This window comes from Rana temporaria, chromosome 13 (genome assembly GCF_905171775.1).
Source record: "Rana temporaria chromosome 13, aRanTem1.1, whole genome shotgun sequence".
In the NCBI taxonomy this organism is placed as follows: domain Eukaryota; kingdom Metazoa; phylum Chordata; class Amphibia; order Anura; family Ranidae; genus Rana; species Rana temporaria.
The window spans coordinates 36,675,308-36,697,611 of NC_053501.1; the positions used below are offsets into that span (position 1 = coordinate 36,675,308).

General features: G+C 42.6%; 1 protein-coding gene across 4 annotated transcripts in view; it reads right to left on the reverse strand.

Moving 5' to 3' along the window:
* DAAM1 (dishevelled associated activator of morphogenesis 1) overlaps positions 1 to 22,304 on the reverse strand; it is a 232,703-nt gene that overhangs the window by 70,061 nt on the left and 140,338 nt on the right. For all 4 annotated transcript variants that reach the window (XM_040332233.1, XM_040332231.1, XM_040332232.1 and 1 more), the window contains 6 exons: positions 12,080 to 12,174; positions 9,351 to 9,684; positions 5,257 to 5,367; positions 3,686 to 3,789; positions 1,180 to 1,246; positions 979 to 1,096 (listed from right to left, as the gene is read on the reverse strand). In XM_040332233.1, coding sequence (XP_040188167.1) covers positions 979 to 1,096; positions 1,180 to 1,246; positions 3,686 to 3,789; positions 5,257 to 5,367; positions 9,351 to 9,684; positions 12,080 to 12,174 — 829 coding nt within the window. The remainder of the gene's footprint in view (positions 1 to 978; positions 1,097 to 1,179; positions 1,247 to 3,685; positions 3,790 to 5,256; positions 5,368 to 9,350; positions 9,685 to 12,079; positions 12,175 to 22,304) is intronic.

A 22,304-nucleotide genomic window follows, 5' to 3' on the forward strand; every position in this document is an offset into this window, starting at 1 on the left:
ACAAAGCCATTAACAACTCTGCTCCAAGCTACATCACAAACCTTGTCCGAAGGTGGGAGGATCTATGCTCCTCCCAGAATCTCCAGTTCTCTAGCTCCCTGGTCCCTCAAAGCACATGCTCGGACATGCACAGGACTTCTCCAGACACTTCCCCTTGCACTGGAACTATTTACCCCTGTCTCCGACTCTGTTCACTTTGGGCGATTCCTGAAACCTCATCTCTTGGAGGAAGCCTATACCTCACTAGCAACTAACCAATGCCAATATACCTCTTGGATACCGTAATTTAGATATGGCAAACAGTGATGATAGGGGTGGAGTGGTGATATTTTGTGAAACTTGCCCCTCAATTTATACCAATGAATTTAGCTGAAATTTCAATGAAGGAAAATATATAGTTTCATCAAAGTTCAGTTAGCCTTTGGTACACTTGGGTAACACACAACAAACAAAATTTTAGAACAGTCTATAGGAAATTAGTTGCGCTTCACACACTTATCTATCGACTTTATGGCTGCCTCAACATGATTTTTTGATGGAAAGCTGGTTCATGTAGGAAGCACTCAAGATAGGAAGACTTCAGAAAGTCATCTTTGTCATAAGACAGTATGAAATGATTAAGTGCTCATATGATAATGAGGTGTCTGTAGGAAAAAAAAAAAATACTTTTTCAGATTTAGAATTTTGATGTACCTCATTAGCCAATCGCGCTATTCACAGAACAAGGGTGAAACAATAGCACAGGCCAACACTACAGCATGTGTTTATAATGAGACAGTACATCACAGCACATGCGTGAAGGACACTCCAGAAGCTATTGATGCAACAGAGATTGTTCTCCCTTTTGTCGTTCATGTGTTTTGAGCTTTAGACCATGATGATATCTGTTCTATTACACATCAATACAAGGTCAAACCTGATTGTGTCATTGGATTCTCTTAAATTGTAAGATATTTCATTAGTGGCCTCCATACTTACAAGGCATTTGGAGGCAGTGGTGTAGAATGGACATAAAGTGCGGATAGGATTCTGAGTGCGTTATTCTCTTTCGAATCAGCTCAAACATCTGACTGGAACTCTTAGAGTCTATGTGGACCTGTGTAGAGAAAGGTACGCATTCAGGGATTGGTAGAATAAGTCACCCCCAACCCAATAAAAAAGAGGGACCAAAACGCTTACCAGATCAAATCGTTTAGCAAATTCAAGTTCATCTTCATTCCTCAGCATTTCAAAGAAGTCTAAATGCCTATTATTAAAATAGATTACATGGTATAATTAAACACTTCTGGCGTCTTTATTATTAAATATCATTTATGTATAGTACTAATCATTCTTAATGATAAAAAGAACCATTCCCTTCCCAGACTGTCCTAGATTCCCCTAGATCACCATTAAAAGTGCCGCAAGCAGCAGAGCTATTTATATAACTTTACAAATATGCATGTTGACATTTCTGTGAAATGGAAGAACTTATTTGCCATACTTATTAGTATATATTTTCCTGTGTTAACATTTGGCCTGTAGACAAAAAAGTACTTTTAACTTCATCAGCCATTTCAGACTGGGAAGACTCGGAGAGGGACACTCAGAACGAAGCAACTACTGTGTCCTTGAGCCCAGGTTTACACTGGGTACGTTTTGCTTTGATTTGAGATGCTATTTCACATGTGAAATCGCATCTCAAATCGTCTGCATTTGCCGGCAATGACACCGTCCTAATCGGTGCGACGCCGCATCTGCGGCGCTGCACCGATTTCAAAAAGTAGTTCCTGTACTACTTTTTGCGATTTTTGGCCGCGATTTACATCGACATCTGTGCAGAAACCTGCACAGATGTCTCTTAAATCGCGGCCAAAATCGGGACTGCCGGCGGGAGTGAAATCGTGCGAGTTCAGCTGAACTCGCACGGCTTTACTTCAGCAGCCCAGTGTGAACCAGGGCTAAATAAGATTAAAGGACAGGAGACAAAATCCATCCCCTCAGCTCATACTTTATGTCATATATATTTATATTTAGTTAACCAACCACTCTTTCATATCAAATACTTGAGCGATAGGCTCAATTATCCTTTTACAGCAAACATATTCTTTAATTAACACCCCCTTCTCCCCAGGTTGCCCTTTGACTGTGACCAGTTGCTGTGATCTCTTTGGCCAAAAAGGAACAGTTCGGGAAAGCACACTTGCTGGACAGCTTCAGCCTGAACGCCAGGTCCCTCAAAGCACTTTAGTTGGAGTCAAGTGATCAGGAACAAATAGAATTCTAGAGCAGCAGGTTCTTAAACTTTTAGGCTGCTCTTCTACAATGTATGTTTATGCTGGGGTTGGAAAATTAGAATGGGACAGGGATTCAAAGAAAATATGTCTGCAATAAATGTTTTAACAGCGCTCCGAACAAATACTGCAGTTGAGAATAAAAAAAAATCCAAAAAGATTAATTCGTAATGAGAGATAAAATGAGCTCAAATGGGCTTTTCCATCTTCAGTTTTGCTCTTCTTTTTTTAAATAGGTATAAGCCACTCCCATTCAGTTCTTGATAATGATACCAGGTTAGCAGTGCTCGGAGGTTTGGCATGAATTTTGCACGCCAGCCCTTTGACCTAAATGAGCTGCCTGTCACGAGCCAAAGAAGCTCAAGTACCAATTTTTGCCACTGAGCCAAGCATGTTTGACAATATGTGGAAAATGCCAAACAAAATGTGCGACTGCTACCCACGGTTGCAGTGCCCTTTAGTAATGGCAACGTAAGCGCTATGCACATTTCCAGAAACATAGGCAGAAAGAAGTGTTTCTAAGTTGCTCAGGTGACAATGAATCCAAAAAGCAGCTCTAAGTGGTCATAAACGCTTAGCCGTTTGGTGGGTCTTTTTGCCAATTTAATGAGCACAGACGCTACTACTCTAGTCATTAGTGAATGGATACGTTTTCCACCTAATAGGTAAAGAAGAACTCTGATCAAATGGAATGCCATTATGCCAGAATCCATTCATAAAAAAAGGGGGGGGGGCCCTACAGCCATCCAAAGTATTTGAATCAATTAGCAACGATGGCAGCCTCACTAACCTATTAGAAACTGCAAAGGAACATGTACACCCGTTTCCTCCAATACTCCAAAGTCATACTAGTATGTCAAGCAACTCCTGCCTAAAATTGCCTTAAATACGATATTCTATTGGGTGCGCCCAAAATGGCCATCTCACCAACTACCCCAACAGATAAAGCACTTGGCGTCCCCAGGGAGAAAAGTACTATACAAATATAAATGAGGGAAAGGTGTCAAACAGGGCAGCATAGAATACAATACAAAGCTAGCCATTAAATAAACCCAACTAATCTATTTCAATTACTTAGGTTAAAAGCAGTAGTATTGGTTTCATACATTTGCAAACACACACTGAAATCACAGTGCTGTATCAAGGGATCTGAGATAAGTGCGATCCCTAAATCTAAACTGAGTGCCCAACTATGAGATGTACAGTATATAGAAATGCACAAACCGAGAAAAGGAGACGACCCCATTCTCAAAAAGTACAGCAACACACCAGAAGCCCAGACACTGCATTTGGAGAGACAGCTAAAGACTTCCAGTCTGCACCAAATCCAATAAAGCGACCATTGCAGCCGCTCTAATCTGTTTAAAGCCAGCAAAAAAATGCGAGGGCAATGTACAAAACTATACAATTACCTGTCAAGTGTTGAATTGTCATGTTCACGGAGTTTATCGATTACTGGCTGGATCCCCAACATTAGAAATTCGTATCTAAGGTGAAGTCGGAAATCAAGGCTTTCCTTCAATATAAACACAAGTTTTGGGTCAGACATAGATCTATTTCTAAAGCAACTATTTTATTAATAAAAACAAACCTTTAACCATTTTTCTAGCAATGGGTGGGGAGAAAATATGTGAATTTCCGACACCTTCAAAAATGAATAGTCTGTGCCTAAAGGGCAGGTGTTGACAGCCACTTAAAAAGGCTGTCTGAGATCCACCTGCATCGGCGCTGCCAGTTTTGCAAAGAACAGTGCAAAATATCTCAATAGGACACAGTCCTGCACACATGTACTGCACCTAGACCTGAAAAATGGCAAGCACAAACAGAGGGCTACTGCTTTTGCTTAAAGTGGAGGTTCACCCAAAAACATAATTTTTAACATTAGATTGAAGCTCATTTTGTCAAGGGGAATCGGGTGTTTTTTTTTAAATCGAAGCAGTACTTACCGTTTTAGAGAGCGATCTTCTCCGCCGCTTCCGGGTATGGTCTTTGGGACTGGGCGTTCCTATTTGATTGACAGTCTTCCGACGGTTGCATCCATCGCGTCACGATTTTCCGAAAGTAGCCGAACGTCGGTGCGCAGGCGCCGTATAGAGCCGCACCGACGTTCGGCTTCTTTCGGCTACTCGTGACGCGATGTATGCGACCGTCGGAAGCCTGTCAATCAAATAGGAACGCCCAGTCCCGAAGACCATACCCGAAAGCGGCGGAGAAGATCGCTCTCTAAAACAGTAAGTACTGCTTCGATTTAAAAAAAAACAAAAAAACACCCGATTCCCCTTGACAAAATGAGCCTCAATCTAATGTTAAAAATTGTTTTTCGGGTGAACTCCCGCTTTAACATAGTAAAGCCTGATGAAGCACTGTTGGCCTCATAAATGGACATTACACCTGCCTTAAAGGGGTTGTAAAGGTTTGTTTTTTATTTTCTAAATAGGTTACTTTAAGCTAGTGCATTGTTGGGTCACTTACCTTTTCCTTCTATTTCCCTTCTAATTTTTTTTTTCCCTTTGTTTTCTTTGTCTTGATTTCTCACTTCCTGTTTCTCCTCAGTAAGCTGTTCAGTAAGCTGTTCTAAATGACTTTCCACCACTCAGTTGAAAGCTTACTGAGGAGAAACAGGAAGTGAGAAATTCAAACAAAGAAAAAAAACATTTAGAAGGGAAATAGAAGGAAAAGGTAAGTGAACCAACAATGCACTAGCTTAAAGGAACCCATTTAGAAAATAATAGACGAACCTTTACAACCCCTCTTCCATTACCACATCCTAAAAACACATCCTAAAAACAGCATGTGGAGGAAATCAGGTGTAATAAAGAGTCCTGGCATTGCAGCACAATGCCATCTTCACATGCAGAAAAAAGTGTCCTCTGCCAGTACATGTGTACATTTATACCTCTGTATTTAATTATTATTATTTTATTTTTTTTACACAAAATCATAGCAGCCAATAAGCATATCTAATAATTAAGAAAATACTTACCACACCTGCCCCTTGACTCAGAACTGCATTAATGAAGGACATGATGGCGGTTTTAAGGCTCACTTCATCACGGTACCTTCCTGTACTCCGGTCCAAATCATTAATCAGGGTCTAAAAAGTGTCAGAATTAAAAATGGTTATTACAAGAGTCAAAATAACATGGTTTAGAATAACCTAAGAATGGCTATAAATGCATTTTTTTTATTGTTATTTATTGTATTTACTTCCCTTTATAGCACTAAAATTATTGTAACTACAATACATTTCTCAATTGTTCCCTATGACTTAAATGGTTTCAGTTAGATCGTTAATTTCATTGATCACTGGATATAGCCTTACTCTAGTAGACCTACAACAGAGACACACAAGTTTTATATGTACACAAAAATGTATTTGTATTTATATATATATATATATATATATATACACACATACATACATACATACATACACTTTTTTTTGTATTAATAACTAGAACTGTTAACTCCGGGAAAAATTATTTTGACAACATTTTCATTGAAGGCAGTTGTTTCGGTATTTTACATGAGACTAAGACTGGTTTTAAGATTATTCCAATTGTGGTTAATTTGTATCAAATATCATACTGTGAGCATCCCACCATTATCCAAAACCCACAATTTTTAACAATGCAGAAGAAAACAAAAAAAAAAAAAGTAAAGAAAAACTATAATGGAAAGCAACTTGATTATGCTTTCCAACGTGCACAAAAAAAAATTACAGCTGGAACCTGAGCAATGATTCCAATGGCCGTGATTTCAGTATACATAAATCAGCTTAGGCAATTTCTACATGAAGCAAGTTTTTTGACAAACTGTTTACTTATTATAGGAACATAATTCTGATCAATGAAATAACTAATTACTGCCTGCAAAGGGCAAAAATGTGTTTTAAATTTTGTTTTATGTAGCATCTAATTAGTGGTCAGTGCTCATTATATAAATTACAATGTGTTTCATGACACATATACTCATAAAAAGCCATAAAAAGCCATAAGTGCAAAATGTAAAATTTCATGCAAGAACACACCTTAAAGTGGAGTTCCACCCAAAAACGGAACTTTCGCTTTAAGTGCCGGATACCCCCTGACATGCCACATTTGGCATATCATTTTTTTGGGGGGGGGGAGCAGGTATCCTGTTTTTACAGACACCCAGCTCCCACTCCCTCCCCTGGCGCCGGAAGGAAGATCACCTCTGACTCCCCCCCCTGTAATCTTCTGGGACACGCAACAGGTCCCAGAAGATCGCCCGGCCATTAACAGCTCGGCTCACACATCCGCAGTGCGCGCCTGGCTGTGAAGCCACGGCCAGACGCCCACAGTTCGAATGCCTACACCACAGAGAGGAAGGGGAGCAAGGCTTCCTGCACCTGCATCGCTGGACCGTGGGACAGGCGAGTTTCTGATCATTAAAAGTCAGCAAATACACTTTTTGTAACGGTTGACTTTTAAATGGGTGGAACTCCGCTTTAAGAGATCACCATAAGGAACCATGTGCTGAATCAGATCATAAAACTGCTGCAAGACTCAAGAGGGGGAATGGCTGCAGCTGCTGGAACACATTACATGTTTCACCCTAAATACAGGTGGAACAAGTTCCAAAAAGGCAAACTTATCCAGCACCTTCTGGTGACCCTTTAACTGGGTCTTAATATGGGAAGATGGGGTGGCCTAATCAATCACCTGATTACTGTGATTGGTTATTGCAGTGGTCACATGATCAAAACTATCCCACTGGCTCTTGATCAAAACTGATATCAGTTTGAGAGCTCGGCCAATGTGCAGCGTTAAAGTGCTAATAAACCCCCCCCCCCACAAAAAAAAAGTGTAATATATTACAGCTTGACCCTTTAGGATCCCCTGTTTTCACCTAGTGACCTAGAGCCCAGGTTCACACTGACAGCGGGATTGAAATTGTGCAAGTTCAGCTGAACGCACACAATTTGATACTCACATGTCAGTCTGACTTCGAGAGCGATTTCAGAGACATCTGTGCGGGTTACTGCACTGATGTCTATACAAATCGCACCCCAAAGTCTCCAAAAGTAGTACATAAACTACTCTTGGTAATTGGTGCAGAGCTGCAAAGTCAGAGTCCCACTGACTCGGGACGGTATAATTGCCGGCAGGGCCGTTGGAACCCGACAGGCAAACCAAACAACTGCTTGGGGCCCCGAGCTGGCCAGGGGCCCCAGCAGGGCGGGCCCTTGCCGCACCGCTGCTTCCTCCTGCAGTCTGGTCGGCCGCACGGAACAGGAGATTCAGTTTCCTGTTCCCGGCCGGACTGACAGGAAGTGCACACACTGAGTGTTCACTTCCTTTCAGTCCGGCCCGGGAACAGCAAACTGAATCTCCTGTTCCGCACGGCCGACCCGACTGCAGGAGGAAGCAGCGGTGCGGCAATGGCTGGCGTCTTGTTAGGATAAAGGTAGACCGTCTTGAGCAGGGGATGGTGGGGAGAGTTGTGCTGCCCATACACGTGCATGCAGGTGGTGAGGAGAGGAGTAACCCCCGCTTCTCAACTTGAAAATTTGACATTTTTTCTATGCTTGGGGCCCCCAAATTCCTTCAAACGGCCCTGATTGCCGGCAATAGCTGCCGATTTAGCATGCAATTTGACATGTTCAATGGCATGCCAAATCGCTGCAATGTGAACCGAGGCTTAAAGAAACACCATCTGTAATAGGGTGCCCTTATTTTGGATGAAGGAGCACATGGCAATCTTTGGACGGCAGCATTGTCAGTCTGAGGGGCGGAAAGGTTTAGATGTACTAGCAAATTTAGATATACTAACAAACTGAAGCTAAACTCCAGCTCACATTGCAGTTACACTAGCAGTTCCAGCAACAGTTTTTTTTTTCTTTTGGGATAAAGGTTCTACAGTAAAAAATAAAAATTAATTATTGTAAGCACCCCTGTCAGTGTTAAATGGTTTGTCCCAACACTCTAAATTGATACATTTACAGCTTGTTCTGTTGAAAAACAGACTTTCTGGCCAGATCACCAGATAAAAGAAGGCCTAAAATGGAGAAAAAAAATGCAGCCATTACATTTAAGAATTGGTAAGCTGCAATACAATATTTTGCTTTTGGGTTTAATATCGCTTTAAGGCCCCACCCTCCCGTCACTGCCCATATGCGTAATGTGGTCAGCAATATGTTAATGTAGATTCTAGGACATCTTTTAATTGATAATAGATTTTAATTGATAAAAGTTAAAGACTTGTAGCCAACCACAGTGCATGCACTTCTGTTCTACAAAAAATCAATATATGATGTGGAGGGGCGGGCTGCATGGTCTCTACACCAAAAAATTTCCCATTTTTCTTTTATTCGCATTCATAATGTAAACAATTAACGGGATTACTTTTTTTGTACCATATTTGGCTTCAGTATTGCCAATTACTCCTACTAGACATACTGACTAAAGTACATAACTCATTCAATCAGCATGTCGATTCATAGATCAGCCACAAGGCAACCTAGACAAGAGTCTAGTGTCTGTTGGATGTCCAGGGGCTCAGCTACCGTGTTTCCCTGAAAATAAGACCTACCCCGAAAATAAGACCTAGCGTTATTTTCCAGGAGGACTGCAATATAAGCCCTACCCCGAAAATAAGCCCTAGTTTAAAATGTTTGTAACATCCTATAATCCACTCTATTACAGTAGTATATAATGTACAATGTGGGTGTTTCTGTAATATAAGTGCAGGGAAGAGAGCTCCGGCGGGTCACAGAAGCGATGAACGAAGGTATTTGGCACAATTATATTACAGAAAAACACACATTATACACTACTGTAATAGAGTGGATTATAGGATTTTACAAGCATTTTAACTCTGTTTACACTGGGGATTCCTGTCAGGCAGGGAGAGAAAAGACAGCACATTACATGGTAAGACCTACCCCGAAAATAAGCCCTACTGTGTCTTTTGTTGCCAAAATTAATATAAGATTCGGCCTTATTTTCGGGGAAACACAGTACAACCTCCATGCACTTGCAGCATACTAGAAGGCCAGCAAATGTGTTGACAACAGAACGCTGCTCTTTTAAAAGGAACATTACTTTGTCATACCTGGAAGCGCGTTCTCTCGCTGGCATATTTCTGGTAGTGCAGCATGGCTTCTAGAACTTTCTTGTGTCCTCCAGGGACCAAGCAGACAGCACCCATAATTTCCAACACCGCCACCTTAGTTTTGATGTTCTCAGTTGCCAGACTCTGAGCGATCACATTAATGCTCTCCGAATGGGCCAAGACATGAGCCCGCCCCTGAGAGTTGTTCATCAGCGCCTTAATGCAGCCGATGAGAGAGGTATGTATTTGGGACTCTGCTATTTCATAGTCCATGCTTCTAAGGAAGTTCAAAATGCACGTTAAACCATCCATCTCAATAAATCTGGTGACAAACCTGGAAAAAGGAAAGAAAAGAAAAGTGAGGTAAAGCAACAAAAAAGGTCAATGACTACAAGAGACAGGTTGGAAAAGCATGTCAATGTAAACGGCATGTGCAACAATATTGAAGGCACATCTTTAGAAGACATTAGTTCATTTAATACACCAAAAATACATGGGTTCCATTGAATTGTTTCAGAAGTGCAAGAAGGCTGGTTGTTTTTGCTTCAGTGGTCCTCAAGACCTTCTCAGTCGATAAACCAAAATTAAGCAGAAAAGTAAGAGATATACAAGACGTGCTTTTCTGCGTACTTGTTCCAGGCGAGTTATTCAAATAACTGAAGCAAGAGGGCCAATGAGATAACCATGCAAACAGAATTTTTATCAGAGGACAGTGGTAACAGATTGAGTCTCCCATCACAAGGTACCTGTAGAGAAAACCAGGGCAAATTCAGAGCAAAGCAACCGGTTTGTTTTGACCCCCGAAATGCCCTCAGCATATTTTTACTATTAAATTTGCTTTCCAGCAGTTCTGTTCAGAGATGGGAGCATGTAGACATGCGCGACAGCTTGATGCCAATTATTACCGTCTCACATAGTCCATACCCCCTGTGTAAGCTACCACTCCAGAGACACATAACTGTCATCCTTTCTTGCCTGTTCTTTGAATGGGGTCATCAAGGTCCCAACCTGCCTAGATGTCCCTTTAAGCGTACCGTATATACTTGAGTATAAGCCGACCCGAGTATAAGCCGAGGTACCTAATTTTACCACAAAAAAAATAGTAAATGTATTGACTCGAGTAAGCGGAAAAGAGGGTCAACAATGCCCATTTGCATGCCTCACCATGCCCATTGCAACCTCACCGTGCCCGTGTACCTGAAATTGACAGGCTGCAGGTGTCCATTCATTGTTTAAAAGTCGTGGTCTCCTCCTGGTCCCTTCTGTGATAGGCGTTTCTCAGCAGACACAGTTCCGCCTATCACGGACGCGCTCTCATCCTCGAACTCCGTTTCCCAGCAGACACTGTGTTCAGTGTTCCGCCAATCATAGACGTCCTCTTGTCCGGGGATGAAAAGACATCCGTGATTGGTGGAACACTGAACACTGCTGGGAAATTGAGTCCGAGGATGAGAGAATGTTTGTGATAGGCGGAACTGTGTCTGCTGTGAAACGCCCATCACGGAAAGGGACCAGGAGGAGACCGCGACTTTTAAACAATGGACGCCCACAGCCTGTAAATTTCAGGTACACTGACTCGAGTATAAGCCGAGGGGGGTATTTTCAGCTTTAAAAACAGGGCTGAAAAACTTGGCTTATACTCGAGTATATACAGTATTTTAAGTTTATATGCCGCTTTCTAGGGGCATCTGGGTCAGTCATTGTGGAGTTTCAGTAAATAAGGGAACCGCAGATCCTTTTTGAGGAACACACTAAGCTTCCTCGCAAGTGTCTGGCAGATGTTATAAGGGATGTCCTTTGCTAAAGAGGCTCTGGGGTGCCCTTCTTTCCTTATGACATTGAGTTTTATTATTGCACTCTAAGACCCTATAAGATTCCTTCACTCTTTGTTCCTGTGACTCTAGAGCGGGGATCTCCAAACTATGGCCCTTCAGCTGTTGCGGAACTACACATCCCATGAGGCATTGTAAAACTCTGACATTTACAGACATGACTAGGCATGATGGGAATTGTAGTTCCTGAACAATTGGAAGGCCAAAGTTTGGAGACTTCTGCTCTAGAGGAGGAAATTGGACATCACGATCCCCTAAATCACTTCCTCTCCTTGTCCGCTTCACCACCATCACACAAATGGAAGAGAAATCAACCCAATGAAGGCTCAAGTAGCACTTAAAATAGATAAAAGTTATAATCCTTTTGCTCTTTATTCAAAACAAATCACCAAAATAAGTTTAGGCTGGAGTTGATGTTTAAACATGATATTTTATAACACAAAAAAAGCATCTCAGGAAATCTTTTGCGGGATGAATGTACTAAATCCTAACAGCTCACCCCCCCCCCCCCCATTATATATTTTATTTGTATAAATATCAGATCAGTGGACATCTGGTTCCCGGGGTTTTGGTCCTTGCAACACTACAGGTGCTGTGCATCCTCCATTCACCCTAAAAGCCTCAACCTGCAGGCTGAAAATAGACAATTTTCACATTACGACCTGCGTAGACAAGGCATCATATTGGCCTCACCAACCAGAACGCTACCCCGTATAGGTCACAGCCACTGGATCTGGGGGCCGACTGATCTAAGACTCCTACAAGGGGGTAGGAATATAACAAGCAGGGTAAACGAGAGCTGCTAGGATTTACTTGTTTGCAAGGAATATTCTCCTTTAATGACAAAGCATTCATAAGCCAGTACAAATAATTCATAAATATTTGAAACGCGCTCACCTCATGGGTTTTGTCCTCAGGGCAGTTTTTAGGCTCTCTATGGTTTTGTTTCTTTCATACTCATCTTCCTTCTCCATTGCCAGCAACGTTCTCCTCTGCAACATGGGAATAAAAGGAGGTTAATTGTGTGTTCATTAACACTAAATTCTTAAACAGCAAGTAGTATAATGCACACTGGGAATGAGATGAAATTGTGCCAAGATTTGAGAGTCAAAACGATTCTATTAAAAGTAAAAAACAGCAACATTACTGGCAAGTGGCAATATTTAAAGAAACAGCTAAAATTACATTATATGCCTTGGACGTTGATGCACATTGGCTGCGAATGGATCATGTGTTTATGTGGCTTGAGCCACCAGGTTCTGCATGCAGGCAGTCCATGCAAGAGATGCTGCACAGACACAGCCACAGCCACCCATGCCAATTTGACAGACATATGGATGTGGGTGAGCAGACAGACATTGTGTGGCCATGGCTGCTCACCTGCAAGCCAGTTAAATTTGGATGAGTGGCCATGTCTGTGCAGCTGCTGTGTCCCTATGCGCTTTCATGGGCTGCCTGCATGCAGCATCTGGCAGCTGAAGCCGCATAAACACATGACCCATTCACAGACTACAGGCCTCTGCACCCACGTGAAACAGGCCACAAAGTAAAACTAGTTTGTACTTTTGATCCTCATTTGTCTTGCTTTTTTGGTATAAAGAATTAGGTTATTCTTTCAAGGCCTGCTGACCCATCAATGGACAGCTTTTATTCAGAATCCTCACAGTCCTGTGCCTTGTCCCAAAGCATGCATGGCCAGGGACTTCCATGCAAAGCCAGCACATAGCTCTTGTGTCTACTTGACCCATCAATGAACAGCCTTTATTCAGAATCCTCGCAGTCCTGTGCCTTGTCCCAAGCATGCATAACCAGGGACTTCCATGCAAAGCCAGCACATAGCTCTTGTGACTACTTATAGGCTTTTTACTAATATTTTTTTTTTAAATACAGATGCTCATTATTTTTACTCTAATTGAAAACACATACTGCTCTGCGCTAGAGCAAAGCAGGAGGTGTCCGATTCATCTGTGAGTTTTGTAAATATTAGAGCAGAAGATTCACGGCATAGTAGTAAATGACTTGGCAGAAATGGAGGAGATAAACCTCAACTGTGCCACCTGTAGGCCATTATATTAAAGGATCACTAAAGGAAAATTTTGTTTTTGCTGAAATGACTGTTTACAGGGTATAGAGACATAATAGTTAACTGATTCCTTTTAAAAACGATTAAAAATAGATAAAAATCAATCATATAATGTGCCTCTTCGATGCAAAAACTAAACTGAAACTAGTTTAGTCTTTGCATGTTATTTTATGCCTCTGTGCTGGACAGTGCCATAGAGAGTCATGGCTAGGAAAACGAAACTAAACTCTCCCATGACTTTTTTCATAAGGAGCCAGACAACCAGGAAGTGTCCAGAACAGAGTAGTATTGCAGCAACATCAAAGCAAAAACGAGCAATGAGGACATGAAACCAGGACTGCAGTAAGGTAAAGGAAGCTATTTAGCTAAACAAAAAAATTCCTTTAGTGACCCTTTAATATGCATTATTTACCACACTAGGAGGAAAAAAATTTTTTTAGGTACCATTAATTTAGAAATATTTTTTCTATGAAAACTCATGACCGAAATGAGAATTGTTAAAACATTCATCACCCTGATTTACATGAATGTTTATTTTACAGGCAAAAAGCTCACTTCACGATCTACTGTACAAGCCATATTTTCTAAATGTCCTTGAAAAGGCGTCTTCACTTCCCCCACCAAGATGATATACGATGCTTCGTTCCTATTAAGACACCACAGTTTATGCTGCTAATATGGCATGAAACACAATGTCATCTCAGATTATTAAAGACTAGGCTGAACGGGATCTGAGACCAGGACCAGATGGCAGAGAAATATCGTGGGACTTGTTCAGGAATGGTGACCACACTCGCTGCAGTAATTAAAGCTCTGAATCACTTCAGACGCTCTAAAAGTATGTATGAACATACGTACATACATCGTCATTTAAACGCAAAGGACTTGATCAGAGTGGAAAAAGAGAAACATTTTAATGAGTGATATTTTGTTGGACCCCCTCTTGAAAATATATTTAAATACAGAATTCAATTTTATAAAAATCAGTCCTAATTCATATTTTTTTTTTAATAAAGCGAAAACAGAAAATGTGTAAACTGGTAGAAAAATTAACAATGTCAATCCGTATCTGCAGAGTCAGCCAACATTATTACTTTAAATCAGTTACAGTAATAAGAAGCTACTTGTTTTTTGTGAAGGGAATGAGGCCATGAGCCAAGGGTTAACAAATCGTATCTAAAGTCAGTATTTAGATGCAGTGGCTGCATTAGATTTCTTCTTCTTGGGCTTTTTCACGCCTATATTTTCACCCGGCGACCCTGCCAATAACAGTTCCTATGCTAGGGTAACAACACTCATTAACTGTATTCTATGGGAGTAGCAATGTTGTCAACCTAGACAAGAAGAATGCTAGAACTACAGAATACCTCCCTCTTATCATATCCATTACATAGGAAGGCATTCTGTAGCAAGGAGGTAAATAACACTGCTTGAGATAACATTGTACATTAGTATACAGCAATTTACCAACTCGCTGGGTTTCTGGCAGGTTCTAAAAAAATAATAAAATTATTTTAAAAAGGTCAGCCTTGTGCCGATTACTGCATGATGCCAGGATCTCAGCCCAAAACAACCACATTTTCTGGATTTAAAAGAGAAGCACAGGAATGTTTTTTTATTTTACAAATCATACTTACCTAGGTGGATGCAGCATTGGTCCCATACGGTCGTAGACTGAGAACTGAGCAATCAAACACTGCCGATTGCTCGGTTTTTAGAGCTCAGAGCAGAGAGTCGATGACTGTCAGTCACCGGCTCTCCGCTCTCCCTCCCTGCACTAACTGGACTGTGGAGGGAGCGGGGGCTGATCCCGATCATTTGGTCACGATCTTTCCTGAGCCTGAACCGGCTCTGTGACCAAAAGCAAAAAGAGAAAAACTTGATTTAAAAATATTGAACATTTTTATTTTTAGATTATAAATGAGCAACACAACATCAAACAAAAAAATAAAAAAGGTAATGATTATTATTTTAATGACCAATATATTGTTTGCATCTTTGTTCAGAGAAGAAAAAAATCTAATAAGTTTGTGTAATATATATATATATATATATATATATATATATATATATATATATATATATATATATATATACACACACACACACACACACACACACACACACACACACACACACACACACACACACACACACACACACAGCAAGCAGCGCTTTCATCAAAAATCTAAAAAGGAAAAGAGGAAGAGAAAGCACTTGGGTTCTATTGTATTGCCAGAGCGGCCCCATGGTAATACGTGGGGACAGCTGTCAGCAGAGGTACAATACAGTCCTGTGCCCTGCAGGGATGGCTGCCCACTGATGTCATTTATTCCATCACGCCCTGCAACATTCAACAAAGGCAGCACAGAGGATGGAGACTTTAATCTCCCTAATACCCGACTGCTGAATGTATAGATGGCTGCTCACCCATTAGCTATGGAGAGATCAATACGTTGCCAACAGTGCACACTGCATGGCTGGGACAGAAGTAGGACAACTTCTTTTTTTGTAGATAAAGAGACCTTGTCACCGACTTAAATATACAACAAGCTGCTGCTCACCTGTGTCAGGTATTCATGTCTGCAAGTGTGGTCAGCTCCAATACATATATATATGAATGGATACATATATGATGATTAAATTGATTGTAAAGTCATTTTTTTTTTTTTAAACAAAACACACACACACACACACACACACACACACACACACACATACACACATATTATACTTGCCTCCTCTGTGCAGTTGGTTTTGCACAGAGCAGCCCAGATCCTCCTTTTCTTGGGTCCCTCTTCGCTGCTCCTGGCACCTCCCTCCTAGCGAGTGCCCCCACTGCAAACGGCTTGCTATTGGGGCACCTGAGCCGAATCATTGCTCCCTGTGTCCATTCAGACATGGAGCCCCAACCCAGCCCTGCCCCCTCTCTCCCCTGATTTGCATGGCACGGGAGCCAATGGCACCACTGCTGTGTCTCAGCCAATCAGAAGGAGAGTCCCTGGCGGCTAGGACACTCGTGGACATCAGTGGAGAGAGATAGGGCTCAGGTAAGTAATTGGAAGGCTGCTACACACAGTTTTTTTTTTATCTTAAAGGGGTTGTAAAGGTAAATGTTTTTTCACCTTCATGCTTCCTATGCATTAAGGTGAAAAAACATCAGAAAGCACCGCCCCCCAAGCCCCCCCCCCCACCCCGTTTACTTACCTCACCCCTCAAAAGTCCCACGCTGGTCCCAGTCATCCTCTTCGGTTCCCAGCCTGGCCGTTGACTGGCTAGGTTGGACGGATTGATAGCAGCGCAGCCATTGGCTGGTTATTATTTGGTTAAAAGGTTTAAACCATGTACGGCCAAGCTTTAGAACCAATGAAACACTTGAACACAAAACACAATGAAAGTGAAGAGAACTCACCAAAATTAGACCATGGCAGCCACTGTTCATCTAATATGATCCCTTGCATGCAAAGTAATCTTTACACCATGATCAGCTTATCTTCACTATTTCAGCAGAGCCAATACCTGATCCGGAGGAACTTTTCAACCTCCGTGAACCCTTCCTGATCTCTAAATTCCAGACACAAGACCATGAAACTACTCCTTCAAAATAGTCTATATCGTGAAAAGAAAAAATGTATGGTCCTAAAATTATGACGTACCAAAAGCAAATTAGCTAGCACCCAAAGCAAATTTCAATATTTTTTTGAGAGAAGCATTATTACAAACACAAAACGTGACAAAGGCCAGTGGAGTCAGGTGTTTTTGAATAAATTAGATTCACTGTGGAGAGCCATATAGAAGCATACTGCACTCTCCTCTGTTAACTGACAATAAGGCTGGGTTCCCACTAGTCCGACATACGCTCCGACATTGGGAGCTCATGTCGCATGACGTGTGAAAAGCAATGTTTCCCTATGGGAGCCGTCTTAACTGGTCCGACACATGTTGGTCCGACTTTGCAAACGCTCCCTGTACTACTTTGGTCCGACGTTGATCCTACTTCACTCAATTGAACATCATTGAAGCAGGATCAAAGTCGGAACGCAGTCTTGCACGCTCCAACTTTGGCATGCGACATGTATTCTACTGATCTTGAGGGGGAACTCCACACCAAATTTTAACAAAAAAACAGCATGGGTTCCCTTCCAAGAGCATACCAGGCCCATGGGTCTGGTGCGGATTTAAAGGGGAACCCCCCTACACCAAAAAAACGGCGTGGGGGTCCCCCCAAAATCCATACCAGACCTGTATCCGAGCAGCAGCCCGACCCGTCAGGAAAGGGGGTGGGGACGAGCGAGTGCCCCCCCTCCTTAACCGTGCCAGGCCGCATGCCCTCAACATGGGGAGGTAGGTGCTATGGGGCAGGGGGAAGGCCGGAGGGGGCCGCTGTGAAAGAGCTAAAGAAGAAAGCGGCCCCCACCCGGCGGAAAAGAACCAGATGGCGGTGAAGACTGGGACCTCCCCCCAGAAGACGTCGGAAGAAGCAAACCCCATACTCATTCACCTAGGGTGGGGGGGCCCGGTATCTGGGGGCCCCCTTGTTATAGGGGGCTCCCAGATTCCGATAAGCCACCCGCCCGCAGACCCCGACAACCAACAGCCAGGGTTGTCGGGAAGAGGCCCTGTCTTCATCAACATGGGGGCAGGGTGTTGTGGGGTGGGGTGGCGCCCCCCTGCCCCATAGCACCTACCTCCCCATGTTGAGGGCATGTGGCCTGGCACGGTTAAGCAGGGGGGGGGGGGGCGCTCGCTCGTCCCCACCCCCTTTCCTGACCGGCCGGGCTGCTGCTCGGATATGGGTCTGGTATGGACTTTGGGGGGACCCCCACGCCATTTTTTTGAAAGTCGGATGGATGTAGGACCAATGTAGGATAAATGTAGGACCAATGTAGTATCAGTGTAGGAGAATTGTCGCAGAGCAAAGAATGATGAAAGTCGTGTAGTATAGTGTGAACCCGGCCTAAGTATAAAGGGCATGAGTGAAAAATTCCATTCTGCTACAGCAGAGCTGTGGATCGGCTCTGGTTATAAGCACAGCTTTTTTTTTATAATCCAAACTCATCAAGTTTTGACCTGCAGTATTCCTAGTATAAGGAAATGACCACCTAATGTCTAGGAGTAGGATTTTACAATTTTGCTTAGCAGGCATGAGATAAAATATGAATTGATCAAAAGCAGCCCTTTAGCAAATCACTAAGCGAGAAAAGATAGCAGAGCTGACTGTACTACTAGACAATTTGAAGAATAATCTAATAATTATACCACTTACATTTTCTTATTTAACAAATTACAATTTTCTGTAACTCTTATCAGCTAAACGAAGCCAGCTGTGCAGGAAGCAACGCTCCCCTCCCACGCTGTCTTAGTGATAATACTACAAAATTTCCAGCATCCAATCTCGGTAATTCCTTACTGCGATGTGCTTCTATTACTAGTCAGGGGTTTAATGATCTTGTGCCACCCAGGACATAGGATGAGCAATATAATGTTCACACCAAGTTCCTAAGCTTACTGACCAAGTATGACATTTACATGCAAAAGAAGGATTAAGAAGTTTTTTTTTTGTATAGAGCAAGGAAGTAACTTTTAGTTTTTTTACAGGTGCCTGGTTTTCCATCAGGTTAATTTCTTACTATTACTTTAGGTTGCATTGATCACCACTGGGTTTTCATTTTTTGTGTCATCTACTTTGTCATAAAACATATCCAATAATAAAAAAAAAAAATCTTCATGCATTTAGGCCAAAATGTCTTTGGTAAAAAAACAAAAAAAAACAATAAGTGCGTATTGATTGGTTTGCGTGAAAGATATAGCATCTACAAACTAGGAGATATATACTGGATTTTTTTTTGTTTTTAATACTATAATGGTGGCGATCAGTGACTTATAGTGGGAGGGCAGACAAACTGCCACTTTGTGTTTACTGGCCAACTGCCACTGATACAGTGCTAATAATATACACTGACACTTTACTAATGACACTGATTGGGAAGGGGTTAACATCTGGGACAAGGAAAGGGTTCAGTGTGTAACAATGTTTACTATGTGTGCTGATTTTACTAAGGGATGTACTGGTTTTTATTTCCTGCACACAAACCAGCACATTGCCGCTTTCAGAAGCTAGTTTGTGTTTACATACACAAAGCGCTCTCCTGTCACTCGCTCCGACTTTGGCGGGTTCCGGCCATTAATCATTGACCGGGAACCACTGATCGGCATGTACTGGAGCCAGTGACAGCAGATCCGGACGGTCGCTCCCTACCCGGAAATGGAGAATCACGTATAAATAAGATTCTGCGCAGATGTCTCACACTGCAGCAGTAACACTACAGTGCGCGGTCGGCAAGTGGCCAATATTGGGCAAGTCCTCCTTATGCCACCAAAACAGCCCTGACCCACGAGCCACCTTCTTCTATTGGCTCCATGGTCCAGTTCTGATGGTCACATGCCCATTGTAGGTGCTTCTGGCTCTGGACACAAGTCATTATGAGCAACCTAACCAGTTTGTTGCTACGCAGCCTCACACACAACAAACTGCAATGCACTGCCAACTTTTTTTTTCTTTTTAGCAATTTGAGCTACAGTAGCTCCTCTATTGGATCAGGCTACACGGGTCAGGTTTCGCTCCCCATGTGCATCAATGAGCCTTGGCTGCCCATGACCCTATAACAGGTTGTTCTTCTTTGGACCACTGCTGGTAGGCCCCAACCATTGCAGACTGTAAACATCCCACAAGAGCTGCAGTTTTGGAGTTGTTCTGACCCAGTCACCCATTAAAGGGTAATAAAAGATTATCATTGTGAAACCCAGATGATTCTGGCTGATCACACCATCATCATAGCCGCTATTAGTAGTAAATACCTCAAACCAAATTTCCAGTGACTTGCCGAATATTTTTTTAGCCATCACAAGAAGTGTTTAGCCAGTGTCCTCATAGATAATAGCCTACAAACTTCACTTATCCAAGTGTTCATATGAACAGCACACAATTCTGTAAACAGAACGTCTGGTCACCATCAGGCCCCTCTTCCAGCGAGCACTGTCAAGCCATCAGCACAGAGAAAGCACTGACATTACTTGAAGAGAATCTTCAGCTGTCTGCAGCACACTCCTCGCAATGTGCTGGACACGGGAGGGTGAAACAACTGCTCCTTTCATTAGCTCTCCATTTTGTTTTCATTATCTTGAGGGATGAGAGGAGATATTTATTCTATCTGGAGTATGCACCTGGCAAATTTCCATACTGCAGTTGCTTGACAGCTGTGCCATGCCACCATTGCCTCACCCTGGCATGGTCCCCCCTCGTATTACCGTTATCACTGACACCCATTCAATCTCCTGAGATAATGGAGAGCGCACAAAAGCTTAGCGTGTGATGAATAAACAAGACACATTCGTCACAACAAGTGCAGATGGGGATTACATAAATTGTGGTTTGTTTCTGTTACAAGGACACTCCTGGGAACTTCACATTTATTTGGGTTGAAGTAAAGCTAAACTATAGGAAAATATAAAAATACATCAGTTAAAGCAAACCATCCCCACACACTTTGTATCATTTTACCCCTACCCTCCTGAGTCCTGCCATCTTTTAATTAGAATTTTTTTTTCATACATTTTGACTGCATTTATATAAATTTACTAAGGTGCCTTTGATTTGATGACAAACATAACAGGCGCCAACACTGGGGTACAGAGTACAACCATGACACATGCAAAGAATTTATACAGGATAGATATTAAACAAGGGAACATTAAAGAAGCTCAGAATTTTTTCAACCTTTTTTGGGGAACCTTTCCCACATTTCCAGTTTTATCACCTAGGTAAGAATGATGTTGCTGTAGTCCACAGTCATGCATTCTGGGAGGTCTTGGGGTACCCTACTGTGCATGTGCAATGGCATGTTATGACTCCTCGCCATGCCTAATGCACATCATTAGGGAGCAAGCTGCAAGTGCTTAGACGAGACAGTCCGCTCCCATTGACATCACAGAAGATGGCAGCTTGGTGGATCCCTACAGAACCCCACTGGATTGCTAGTTTTCGACTATTATTTTTTTGAATAACCCAGCGAACAAAAGGTAGCAGGGGTAAGAAAAAAATGGGGAATGGGAGTAATGCAGTTATGTATCTTTTTAAACATATTGAGATATATTTTTAAATGCAGTTTTTCAAGTACTTGAATTTGACTTTGGAAACTGGGGGGGGGGGGGGGGTAACACTAGCAGCCAACCAGGTGTTGAACATGCTGGCAAGAAATAAGACTTAAGCTGGCCATATTAGGCTCAAATTTAAGCTGCGTGTGGCCCTGCCAACACCACTCAGCTCAACAGGTTGATTACAATATTGAAAGGGGAAGGAGTGAATAAAGTTGGGCTGAACAGTGACTGCAGCCAATCAGCTGCAGTCACTGTTTGGGTTATTCTGGTGCCAGCCGTCAGAATACAATAGCCGACAGCAGAAGATTAGGCAATCTAGGCTGTTTTGCATGGCTAGGGAAATAGATAGATCTCTCATTCACACTCTCCCTCCTGAAGGATCCCATTATGTGCCCGCAGCTGCTTCTGGGTAGAAGAGGTGGGAAAGAGAAGGGAAGCCAGTAGCACTGCGGGGGTGGGGGGGGGGGGCATGCGTGGGGGCTGGGCAACAGGGGAAAACATATGGTGCACAGGAAGGGTGATTGGTACAGCGGAGGGGGTTGCAATTTCTGGAACCGATCCCCTATACGGCTCTGAAGCAGCTAAAAGCCGGCAGGAGATGGAGAAAAAGCAGCCAGCTTTCAGCTGCTGCAAGGAGCCATACTGGACCGGCTCCAGTAATGAATGCCCCCCCCATGCCTATCACCCTCCCTGCCCAGATCCGATTCCCCCCCCCCCCCCAAACTTCCGCTGGCCTGGGTCCAATACAGGAGAAAAGGTGGTAGCCTTTTATCCACAGCCCTTCCTGCCAGACTGGGCAGTGCAGCAAACAAATGTTAACCATAAGACTAACAGCTATCCAGAATTACAATTCCTTTGGCAGGTAAAACAGTAAACATGTAA